Source organism: Vulpes vulpes, chromosome 2, assembly GCF_048418805.1.
Source record: "Vulpes vulpes isolate BD-2025 chromosome 2, VulVul3, whole genome shotgun sequence".
In the NCBI taxonomy this organism is placed as follows: domain Eukaryota; kingdom Metazoa; phylum Chordata; class Mammalia; order Carnivora; family Canidae; genus Vulpes; species Vulpes vulpes.
Window position 1 is genome coordinate 53,042,806 of NC_132781.1, and position 12,438 is coordinate 53,055,243.

Consider the following 12,438-nt stretch of genomic DNA (forward strand, 5'->3'; position numbering starts at 1 on the left):
ACGCCACCCCCCCGCAGCCTCCTTAGTGGGGAAGATCACTCTAGATTAGTGAAGGTGAGGCTCTTCGGAAAACATTTACTTTGCAAGCAGAGATTAAGCTCCACCTGGTGTGGTGGTGCTGTCTCCTCCAGCCCAGGCACCTGAGAGCTAGCTGTCTGCATCCTTTCATTGTTTATACAAGGCACAAAAAAAGAGCCTTCATCCTGGAGTGCAGATCTAAAAGCATTTAGCTATTAAACTGGGTAGGGAATATTTTGTCTACCTTTTCCTTTTGAAATATTAACAAAAATGTTTAAGAAAAGAAGAGGCTCGTGGGACAGTGGGCCATCCGGCAGCTGCCGTAGTTAACAAGAAGCCACCTTGTCCTCACTTGCCCCTGGGCCAGAGTCAATGCATGACTGAGTTATGAACCCCACTCAGAAAAGATGCTGTTACCCTCAAAGCAGGGAGCTGGGGCCCCGCTAGATATTAGGAAGCCATCAGGGATGAGGGCAGGCATTGACAAAGACACTGCGGTTGGTCAGCCTTGTCCCACCTGATGCCTTCTGCCCCAGGATCAATTTGGGAATGCCTCCTACAACACATCCTGATACAGAAGATGCTGGGCTAGCTGTAGTTCTTGACTTCTTCTACTCCATGATAGAGGGAGGAGCCTGACTCTGGAGCTCAGATCTCTGCTGGTTATGCTGGGGCCATCTGCATGGTCAGCGTTAGTCCGGCAGAGTAGGTGTACAGTGGCACGTGCTGTATGACCTTGGGCAAGCTGCTTCACATCTCTGAGACTCTACTTCCTCTTATATCAAATGAGGACAGAGACAGAACTTGCGAAAAAAAACAGTGAGAGGGTTTTACGTGGTCATGCAGAGCACATCTGTAGAGTAGCTGGAAATGCTCACATGTGAACTGTGTAATTTTAAGAAAATTCTCACTGAGGGGTGCCTGTGTGGCTCCGTGGTTTAAGCATCTGCCTTTGGCTCAGGTCATGCCAGGGTCCTGGGACTGAGGTCCCTGGGGTCCCTGTTCAGCCGGAAGTTTGCTTCTCCCTCTCCCTTTGTACCTCCCTCCACTTGTGCTAATAAAATCTTAAAAAACAAAACTAAACCAAAACTCTCAAGTAAAATCGCACAGACATGGGAGAACGTGCTCCAATTCTGCGTGTACAGTTCAATAAACTGTCCCCAAGTGACATACCCATTAGCCAGCAGGACCCAGACTAAGAAACAGAGCATTATCTGCCCCCTAAGCTCCCCTGCACTCCAACCAGGCATGGCCCTCCATCCTTCTAACACAAAACCACAGACTAGTGCCACTTTAAATAAACAGAAGCTTCTAGCAAAATTGGCTACTTCTGCTCAATGTTACGTTTGCGAGACTTGTACATACTGTGTTGTGGCCAAATTTGTCTGTCTCCAACTGCTCCATAATACCCCACTGTGAACACATCACGATGTAGGGCTCCTCTCTGCCGATGGCATCAGGACCATTTTCAGCCTGAGGCTCTGTTAAGTGACTGCCCTTTCACATTTGGAAATTTCACATCAAGGTTTGTACTGTGTTCTGACGTCAACTGTAGCTGCTGGCTCTTCTGGCGGGCTTGACCCCACTCTCTGGTTCTGGACCTCGAGGGTGGGTCTTGAAGGTGATCTGAAAACTGTGTGTGCACATGTGTGCATTCTCCTATGGCAAGATCCAGGTACATTAAGTTCTCAAGGGGTTCTGTGACCCAAAAAAGGTTAAGAACCACTGTTCCCGGATGGCCAGACCCAAGGAAGCTTCTGAAGCTTAGGTGACACAAGATTCTCATTTGCAAGACCTGTATTGCCCACTGGCACAGCCACCACGGGGACTGGTACAGGACAATGTGCTCTAAGAGGCTGCTGTGAGGACCCTTGTCTGGCACGAAGGGAGCAGCCACTGATTGTGGCTGTCACTATAGTCACTGCATCTTCTTGACTGAAGAGTTGTCACTCAAGGAGACTCCCTCTGGCAACCTAGGAGATATGGTGTCCAGTTATCATTCAACCTGGGCCTCCATTCCTGCCTCCAGGAAATGAGGGAGATCTTGCATCCCCTCAGTGTGAGCCCACTCTGTGGTCCACCAGCCCCTGCCTCAGCTCAGCGTCCTCACCTTCACCACCTGACGTGCAGCACAGCCTCTGCTGAGCTTCCACTGAACCGTGCTCCTCACCATGCTTTGGTGAGCAGGATCTGTATCTCCTGACAAGTCTGTGGCTTAATAAGTATCATTATCAGAGAGCACTACTTACTTCCCTGACTTCCACTTTCCAAGCTGTCAGCTGGCACTAAATGGAGGCCCAGATGGGGAAACAGCCGCACACATCTCCCTCGGTCCCCTTGGTAGGGGGCTGGGAGAGGCCACAGTCCACTGGGTGGCATTTCCATCACCCTGCCCCTCCTCACGTACATAGAGAGACAAGGCACAGGGCGTGTGGACCACAGTGAGAGAGGGGCGCTTCGGACACCGGGGCAGAGGGTGCCAGGATGGGTTCCCAGGTGTAGGGAAAGAGCACACCTGTGCACGGACTGGTGCTTCCAGCCAGTGGCATCCAGGCCATCCTTCCTCCCCATTTCATTGATGCTGTGATAGCCTGACAGGTAGCACAGCCCCTGGACTCCTCTTCCTTCCCAACACCAGGCATGGCCCCTGCGGTGGCAAAGCCCACTCACTCCCAGGGCTGCTGGCAAATCAGTGTCAAGGGCACAAGAAGGACCCAAGGCCAGACCAGGGAGACCCCTTCTGGAAGACCAAGGAAGGGATGGGATGTTGGTTTTATGCTGTAATTTTGCCACTGTTCCATCCTGTAAAACCCACCATGGGGCTACTGGTCCCCCTTCAGGGAAACAAGGACCCTCACCTCCCCACATGCATGCCACGGCTCTGAACAACAGGGTAAAATTTTAGACCAAAGCAATCTGCCCGAGTTCTTAATGTTGTAAACATTTATTTAAAAAATACTACGGAGAGATGTGGATTCAAAAAACAGAGTCATATACAGAAAAAAAAAATGTACTGGACCAAAAAAAAAAAAAAAAAAAAGGCCCCATAGTTATTTGAGAAGGGAGAATAGTGGAAAACTATTTACATGTCATTTATAAAAGAGCAAGTCTACAAAAGAGTGTAATACCAAGATATAAATGCAAAATATAGTGGCACATCATGTGAACAGAGAGAAACCAGTACCTCATAGAAGGGCAGTTGGTGGGAACCTGGGTGGGGTCTGTTTTACTTTGTCTGCAAGGCCGCTGGTGATGTTTGAGCACCTCCCTCAGTCTGCCTAACACAAGCAGCCTGGGGGGGGGGGGGGGGGAGGTGATGCACTGTGAGGACAGCGCAAATTGAACCAGAGGAAACCATCTCTACCAGAGAAACAAAATACAAGTTTAGGCAAGGAGCATAAAAACGGGGCCCGTGTGCGGTCATGGCATGAGAAGGTGTGGGGGTGGAAGGTGGTTGTCTTGGTTTCTCCAAGGGCTGCTCCCAGGCTTGGCATGAGGCCCAGGAAGGTGCCTGTCTGCTCTTCAGTAGCTGCTCTAGGTCAAGGTCAAGATGGTCCGGGGCCGCCTGGGGAGAGACCAATGCCTGCTCTTTGAGACACTTTCTGGAGCTTCACTTGATTGTGGTCTTCTTCAACCCTGATAACCCCAACAGAAACAGGGGACTCCATGCTGCTCACGGTGATTTAATAGGACATCTGCCCCTTAGTGCACGGCCAACAGTGGCTGAGGCTTTGGATCCACAGTCCTCATCCTCCCGTGCTCTGGTGGCAGATGGCAGGTCCTACTGTACCGAGGGTGGCTGGGCTGAGGGCGGAGCCATGAAATGCTTTCAAGAACACCAGAAAACTAAGGACTGGCTTGTCACACAGGAAAGAGTTTTGCATCAATCTACTCTGTCTCAGAGGAGTGCAAGGGAGGAGGAGGAGGAGGTCGGTCAGAAATCAAGACCAAGTGGCTTTTCTGAGTACCTAGAAATCTGAAAGGAAGGTGACCTGGGCCCGTGGCAGACCTGCCCTAGGCCCAGCCCTAGGCCACCAGCTGTTCACCCAGTGAGCATCACCACCACCCCCAACTCCCCTGTTCCTTGACTGCAACCCCTCCTACCCTTAAGACTCAAGCTTTCTATCCAGGATGAGCAGTGCATGTCACAAGACAGCAAGGAGCTGAAAGAACAGATAAGGACAATCTCCCACCCCAAAGGCCTCTTCAGCTCCCCTACCTGTCCTAGGACCCAAAGGCTGGTTGGTTTTAGCACCCTGTTTTAACCCCCAAATCAAGAGCTGTCCTTCATACGAGGAAGTGTGAGGGCACCAGCCCCCGGCAGCAATGGAAGGCAGAGTGACAGCATTTCCCAGAATATAGTTCTGGAAACATGTCTTCAGTGCAGGAGGCACCAGAAGAGGAGTGCAGGCTGCCTCCATGCGGTAAGTGGAAGGGATAGTTCCCAGGCCTTGATGACAAGGCTCCTGTGCAGGGCACTCGCTCTTGGGGGGGGGGGGAGTGGAGGAGATGGCATGGCCAGAAGAAGGCCTCTGGAAACAAGAGAGAAAAGGAAATGCTCATCTGCTTTCCCACCTGGCCTGAAGAGCTCAGTTCTGGAGCACGGCATGGGGAAGAGGCTGGCGGGCCAACTGGAGTCCACAGAGCAGGAACCCCACAGATAGAACTCAGGACAGAGGTGGTTCAGGGAGCCTGGGCTGGGGACAGGAAAAGTGCAGGAAAACAGCTGGCGCAAAATGTTAGGTAGTAGGGCTGTGCTCCACAGTGACCCTCTCAGCTCCGTTCACATGGAGCTCCCCGGCCAACGTCCCAACTCTCTGGTCTGTGTCAGCCACTGTGGCAGGCATGGGGTAGCCTCACACACTGTAGGCAGCTCCAGCTGGCCTGATGCCTGGCTTCTGCTACCTCTGCACAATGTCACTGATCTCCTTCACGGAGCTGAGGAGTTTGCTGAAGTCCTGAGTGGCCGCCGGGCCACTCCCTGCTGTTGCCGGGCAGATCTGAAGTTCCCGGAGATTATTCTCCAGTTTGTTGATGGCCTCACGGAAGGCGAACTTGTTCCTCATTTGCTGGATAGAATCCACGTAGCTCACACAGAATGTGTAGAGATTCTTGCCGGCTTCAAGTACAGCGCTGTGGCTGGCCATCTGCTCAGAGTTCTTAGAGATGGCGAGGCACAGAGCCTCTGTGCCATCCAGGACCACACCCTTGGTGATGGTGCCACTGGCGATCCGCTCAGGAGGCTGGCGGGTTTTCCGAAGAGACACACGGGTTGATATGAGAGGGATGAAGGCAGTGGAAGCTGGCTGGTCCACAGCCAGGGCAGAGGATGCGGATGACAGCGTGGAAGGGGTGGAAGCCGGGCTGGCTGGGGTCCCCGCCGGCTTGCCGGACGACTGCGGCTTTGGCATGGATGGGAGCACGGGCTTTTTGATGCCTTCTCCCAGCAGACCGGGCTTGACGGTGTCACTGTTCACAGCATCCACAACCACTGCTGCGGCTTTGGCTTTCCCGCCAGTGCTGGCCTCCCCAGCTGCTTCCTGGCTCAGGCTCTGAGAAGGCTTCCCGGCTTTCCCAATGGAAGCTGGTAGTGGGGGCGGTGGGACAGGTTTGAGCTTGGACAGTTTCCCCTTGTCTCTCCCTGGGGACTCGGAGGAGGGCTTGTGCCTCCTGGCTCTGGGCTCCTCTGTGGGGGCCTTGCTGGCCCCTCCGGACATGCCTGGCCCTCCTCTGCTGGCAGGGGTCCCCAGCTCAGCTGTGGTAGGGGTTCCCAAGGCACTGGACTTCCCGGCCTCGTCTTTGTGGGGAAGGCTGGAGGAAGGAGCCCCCGACACCTGCTTGCGGAGGAGTTTTGGAGTCAGACTGGGAGGGCTGGAGCCTGGACTGGACTCCCCCATGTCTCGAAAGACCTCATCTGCTGCGTCCTCAGTCTTTTTCACCAGCCGGGGTGGGGGGGTCACTGTGCCTCTGGTCACCTGGTCAGACCTATTCTCACTCGCTCGTTTCCGAGGCAGAGCTGGCTTCTCGCTCTTGTGCCCTCCAAATGTGGACGAGTCGAACTGCCTCCCTGTGGACTGCAGATCCCGAGGCAGCGTGACAGACCTCCACTCTGTGTCCTTGGCCCCGTGGGGCACACATGAGGCCGAGCAGGACCTCAGGAAGCGCTTGCTGGAGCTGCCGCCACTCTCCTCCTCATTGGCGGTCAGGCGGCTACTGGTCAGTGTACTGGACTTTTTCCACAGGTGGGGAGACCGGAAGCCTGGTCCCCCCGACTCCCGGAAGGCTCCATTCGGGACACCCGCCCCGCTGCTGGGCTTTGGGGACTTGGCTGGCTCGGCTGCGTCCAGGGTGGTGAGGGCTGGCACCCCATTGCTGGTTTCTCGGCCCTCCTCCTCAACGGCTGCCTTGCGCTCGGGCTGGCCGTCCATCTCCCGGAAGGAGCTGCTGCGTTTTGGGGGTGTTGGGGCCGTTTTCTTCTTCTTTTTGATCAAGGCACTGAACAAGTTGGTCTTTTTGTCTTTGGGGAGAAGGCGCTCATCTTCATTTAGGCTGCTGTCTTGGGGACCCCGTTCTTTTCGAGGGAGCAGTGGAGACACAGGAGGCTCATGATCCAGAGGATCTGAAACACAATGGGAAGACTTTTAACATCTCCAGACCAAAGGCTCCTTTGTGGGGGGAACCTGGGGCTGGCCCCTGTCCTCTACAGAGGAGCAGCCCAGGGTCAGGGCTCTGGCAGGCATACCTGTAAGCACCAGCTCTGCCACTCCCAACTGTGGCCTGAGCAAAGGACACCTCTGTGAGTGTCCTCAGCTCTCTCATCTATGAACCGGAGACCACCACCTACCCATAGCATTGTGTGAACGTCATGCAGTGAGCATACAGCGTTTGTCCCAGCTATCGGTACATAATTTCTCACGGACTGTTAATGCTTCTAGGAAAGGTACAGGACAGCAGCACAGAAAGCCTGGGCAACCCAGCCCCTCATCCCTGTACTGAGGCTTCCTTGACAGCACAGAGCCCTCCAATACCACTATCTGGAGTGTAAAAACCACCACAGGACTAAGCAAAGGGTCAGGCCCTGTGCCTTTCGGGCCTGCCAATCGAGATTCCTAGGAGGTAAGGTCCAAAGGGAAGGGGTTGTGCACCACAGTGACAATAGGCTATTATGCTTGGCAAACAAGAAAGAGTGACCTTTACAAATTTTTAAATGGGCATTCTTTATGTATGAATAATAGCTCCTAAGAAATCTTTCTGGTGTTGCCAAGCTCCCGGCTTAGTGAATGACAGACTTCTCCCTCAGAGGGCAGCTGTGACGAGAGTAGTTTTCTATCAGCACCCAGAGCAGCCTAGGGCATGTCTACACCCGGAGCAGAGGTACAATGGGGCATCTATCAGAACATCAGACAGCATGCAGGACACCTGACTCAGGGGAAGCTGAGGACCTCCAAAACTTCAATCCAGGAGAAAAAGTTGAAGAATGCGAAATTCTAATGAATTATGCACGGCTCTGTTTCAGTGCTGAACAGCTAATTGACACTCTGGGCTCACCATGAGATTACATATCAAAATGAATACTGATGGGCATAAATGAACATGATTGCTTATCACTGGGCTTTTAATCAGCCTGAGGTTCCCACAGGGCCTCTCCCCATCCCCACTGCTCAACTACCTGAAATCATGACAACGAACAGAAGGACAAAGGTCTGAGCTTCTGGAGACTCTATATGCCATGGACTCCAAAGTGAGTGAGCAAGACGATCCAGGGGGCTATAAAAGGAAGCCCTGTAATTTGGATTTACTTCTTAATGTAAATCTTCTAGGTATACATTTTTGGTATGTTTTATAATACACATGTCTGTGCAATAGTACGTATGTATACATAGTCTGCACATGTGACTTTTTTCTATTATGGGTGCACAATAAAAAAAAAATTGGTAATCCTGCGATGGCTAAACATCTCATTATTCTGGCTTCCCACCCACTCATCTGTGGTCTATCAGAGCATCCCCAAGGAGCCTCTATGAACCCAGATTTCCGGGGTCCTGGGGAGAGAATAACAATACCTCAGAGCAGCCTAACAAAGGAGACCATGGCACACAGGAGGAGCTAGGTCAGTGTTTTTGGGGATTACCCCTCCTAGCACCTTGGAACCCCGTGCACCACTCCCACCTCCGCAACTCATCTAGGGAACAGTGGCCAAGAGATTCTTCTTTCAGAGACAACATGTGGACACCAGCTCTGTGCCACGGGCGTTTCCTGGCTCCGTTGAGTTCCAGTGAGTTTTTCATATCAGTGCTTTCACAACAAGCTGCTCTTCGTTTGGTTCAATATTTATTATTGTTCTATCTGCCCTGCAAGAGCAGCCACAAATGTTGTGAATAATACATGAAAAGATGGGTTTGTTCTCAGTCGGTTTCATAAGCACCTGTGCCTACCTGACCAAACTAACCGCTGAAGCCAATGGTTCCTGATGATTCCCAGAAGGAGGGGCCAGATGTGGTGGGGAGAGAACCTTCCTTTTTTCAAAGCTGGATCACTAACAAGGAGTTTGCCTGCCCTTCTGTGCAGGTGCACTCACTGCTTCCCCATCTGCTTACACTGGCCTGAGGGTGTGGCCTCCTTTGGGTATCTGGTGGGGCTGGGGGACATACCAGTCTCTCCTGGGCCCTTGGTGTGGGGCGTCTCAGGCACATCAGTGGGGTCTTTATGTTCTGCAGCTCTCCTGGAGGTTCTTGTCTTGGTGGGTAGCTCTGGGGCCTGCAGCAAAGTACTTGCAACCCCTCGTACACCTTTTTTCCCCAGTTCCTTTTCCACTTCTAAGAATAAAAACAAAACCAAAAATCAACAGCCATCAGTAAAGGTATCAGTTTAATATGCTGGCATTCTTTTTTTTCCCCCTCAGATAAGAGTGGTCATCTGTGCACAGTCACAGAAAAGAGAAACAGGCCGAGAAAGCCACACTCGGTATTTTTTAAATTGTGCATGGCTCCAAGACAACCCCACACTCAACACCTCTGCTCAGGTGACTCACTGGCCTGGGTTCTTCTAGCAGGAAGTGAACTAAAGGGCCAGGGCTGGAGTCCTTCCCGGCTCTCCCTTCTATCCCAACCTCTCACTCTACTGCAGGCAATCCCAGGAATAATGGGCACTTTACCATCTGATATGCTGGATTCCTGGAACATTGTTTCAAAGGCTTGGTGGATTTCAGCAAAGGAGGGCCGGTCAGAGGGATTCCACTGCCAACCTGGATGGATGAGACCCAGTCACACCATGCATGAGGCCCTGCTAATAAGTGGGGTGGCTAGCAAGGAAAGTCTGGTAATGAAAGTGGCACCCGAGGGGCGGGTGGGTGGCTTAGTCGGTTAACTGTCTGCCTTCGGCTCAGGTTATGACCGCAGGTTCCTGGGATCCAGCCCCACACTGGGCTCCCTGCTCAGAGGGGAGCCTGCTTCTCCCTCTACTCTCTGTCCCTCCTCCACCCCCCACTTGTGTGCATCCTCTCTCTCAAATCTTAAAAAAAAAAAAAAGTACCCCAATCCTGCTAACCATCTTTTGCTGTGACAAGTTAAAGTGACAAATGTCACTGTGTCCTACTACAGACATTAAGAATTCACAAAGACTTTAGATATTGGCAGGAATATGGATTATAAAGCCCCAGAGATGTGACAGCAAGAACTACATTTATAAATCTTTTCCTCAGCCCCACTCTGGTCAGATGGCTTGCCTTCTATTTTACCCTTACTTTCGGGTTATCAAAGTCTGAAATCCTCATCAATAAAGAAATGTTAATTAAAACAATATTAACGTGAGGATTTTTTTTTTTTAAGTAGGCTCCTTGTGGGGGCAGCTTGGGTGGCTCAGAGGTTTAGCGCCACCTTCAGCCCAGGGCGTAATACTGGAGACCCGGGATCGAATCCTGTGTTGGGCTCCCTGCGGGGTGCCTGCTTCTCCCTCTGCCTGTGTCTCTCATGAATAAATAAATAAAACCTTAAAAAAAAAAAAAAAAAAAGGGCAGCCCGGGTGGCTCAGCGGTTTAGCGCCGCCTTCAGCCCAGGGCCAGATCCTGGAGACCCAGGATCAAGTCCCACATCAGGCTCTCTGTGGGGGGCCTGCTTCTCCCTCTGCCTGTGTCTCTGTCTCTCTCATGAATAAATAAATAAAATCTTAAAAATAAATAAATAAATTAATTAAAATAAAATAAAATAAGCTCCATGCCCAGTGTGGATCCCAATATGACACTTGAACTCATGTCCTGGAGATCAAGACCTGAGTGGAGATCAAGAGTCAGATGGTTAAACAACCGAGCTACCCAGGTGCCCCAAGATTAACATGAAGATTAAGGACTGATGGAGCCCTGTGTTGGTGAGGATGTAGTTACTTTCCCACACTTCTGGTGGGAGTATAAATTGGTATACCACCTTTCCTGGAAAACAATTTGGTAAAACCTATCAAAATTTAAAATACAAATAGCCCTTTGAACCAATGGTTCAACTTTTAGAAATATCAGCATAATGCACGGAGATATACGTATGAGGGTGTTCATCCTTGCTTTGTTTATAATGGCAAAAGTCAAACAAACGTGTAGAACAACCAAATGTCCACCAAAATGGGACTGGATGAATGAATAAATCATTTAATGGGGAGTTAAACAGCTATATAAAAAAATAGGTGGGGAGAGGGAGAGTTTTTTTTTTAAATATTTTATTTATTTATTCAGGAGAGACACACACACAGAGAGAGAGGCAGAGACACAGGCAGAGGGAGAAGCAGGCTCCATGCAGGGAGCCCGACATGGGACTCGATCCTGGCACGCCGTGGGCTGAAGTCTGCGCCAAACCGCTAAGCCACCAGGGCTGCCCCGGGAGAGGTTTTTTGAAATACAGACACAAAAGATATGCCTGTCATACAGCTATGTGCAAAAAAAAGTTGATGGAATGAGTTTATATATATAAATATACATAAAATTAAACCAACTAGACAAACACACCTGGAGCATTTACCTACTACAGCAGAATGTTTGGAAGTAGGGCCCAGGAATTTGTTTTTATTAATAAGAAATTCAAGTTTGGTATCCATCAATTCCATGTTTGCATTACAAACAAAAAAACACCCCCCACACATAAATACTATGTATAAACAATGAATAGACACTGAAAAAAGTCTGAGTGAATATGCACCGAACTGTACATTGCATGCTTTTGAAAAATGTGAATAAAGACAGGAAGGGGAGCACTATTTCTCTTTGGGAATATACTCGTGCCCACACAGAAGTTTCAGAACTGGCTGTGGAAGGCTCACATGCTCGCATGAGTTCGTAGACCTTCTCTGGGCAGCCTTCTGGACGCTCCATGCGATAGTCCTTCTCTAGCAGCTCATACACCTGGGACAGGTCAATTCCTGGGTAAGGTGACATGCCATAGGTAGCAATTTCCCAAAGCAAGACTCCAAATGCTACAAGTAAAAAGAAAGAGAAAGGTGGTTCAAGATGTATGAAACTTAACTATTTTACGTTTAAAATTGGTTACCTATGCAGTGGACATTGCAAGCCAGGCACATTCTACCAGGCTCTTAATGACCAATAGCCCAGGACAAAATGAGACATTCAGCTAATAGCCTCCCCCCATCCAAAATGAGCTGAAGGGGAGAAGAAATTGGGTTGATTGGTCCCTCCAGTGTCCCTGAGGTAATCTAACCAACTTGTTGGGATTTGTGATGGAGGGAACCAAGGCCTGGAAGTCAGGAGGCCATTTCTACTTCTAGCTCTGATATCAACTAGCTAAGTGTCTAAGACAAAACACCTCTCCCTTCTGGTATACAATGTTATCTCTACAATGTTCCTACTCTAAACATTTCATAAAAATCACATAAAATTGGGGTGCCTGGGTGGCTCAGTTAAATATCCAACTCTTGATTTCCGCTTAGGTCATGATCTCAGGGTCATGAGATCAAGCCCGACATGGGACTCCATGCTCAGCGGGGAGTCTACTTGAGATTCTTTCTCTTCCTCTCCCTCTGTTCCTTCCCTGACTCATGTCTTTAAAAAAAATCTTAAGAAATCTTTGAGGGGGATCCCTGGGTGGCTCAGTGGTTTAGTGCCTGCCTTTGGCCCAGGGCATGATCCTGGAGTCCTGAGATTGAGTCCCACATCAGGCTCCCTGCATGGAGCCTGCTATCCCCTCTGCCTGTGTCTCTGCCCCTCTCCCTCTCTCCCTCCCTCTTTCTGTTTCTCATGAATAAATAAAATCTTAAAAAAAAAAAAAAAAAAGAAATCTTTGAAAGTTCTAAAAGCCCAGATTATAGCCTTGAAATTCTAGCTCTCATTAGAGACCAGGACTTCTTGGGAGAAATTGGTGATTCAGGTCTAGGGCAGAGAATGACCGTGGAATATCTTATTATTGCTCCAGACAGCATAGACACTAT

At 50.3% G+C, this 12,438-nt stretch overlaps 1 protein-coding gene across 3 annotated transcripts in view; it reads right to left on the bottom strand.

Moving 5' to 3' along the window:
* Positions 1-2,946: 2,946 nt before the first annotated feature.
* Positions 2,947-12,438, bottom strand: part of ABL1 (ABL proto-oncogene 1, non-receptor tyrosine kinase) — a 144,872-nt gene continuing 135,380 nt past the window's right edge. For all 3 annotated transcript variants that reach the window (XM_026009529.2, XM_026009530.2, XM_072748351.1), the window contains exons 8-11: positions 11,317-11,469; positions 9,173-9,262; positions 8,670-8,834; positions 2,947-6,637 (exon numbers count right to left, since the gene is read on the bottom strand). In XM_026009529.2, coding sequence (XP_025865314.1) covers positions 4,920-6,637; positions 8,670-8,834; positions 9,173-9,262; positions 11,317-11,469 — 2,126 coding nt within the window. In that variant the 3' untranslated portion in view covers positions 2,947-4,919. The remainder of the gene's footprint in view (positions 6,638-8,669; positions 8,835-9,172; positions 9,263-11,316; positions 11,470-12,438) is intronic.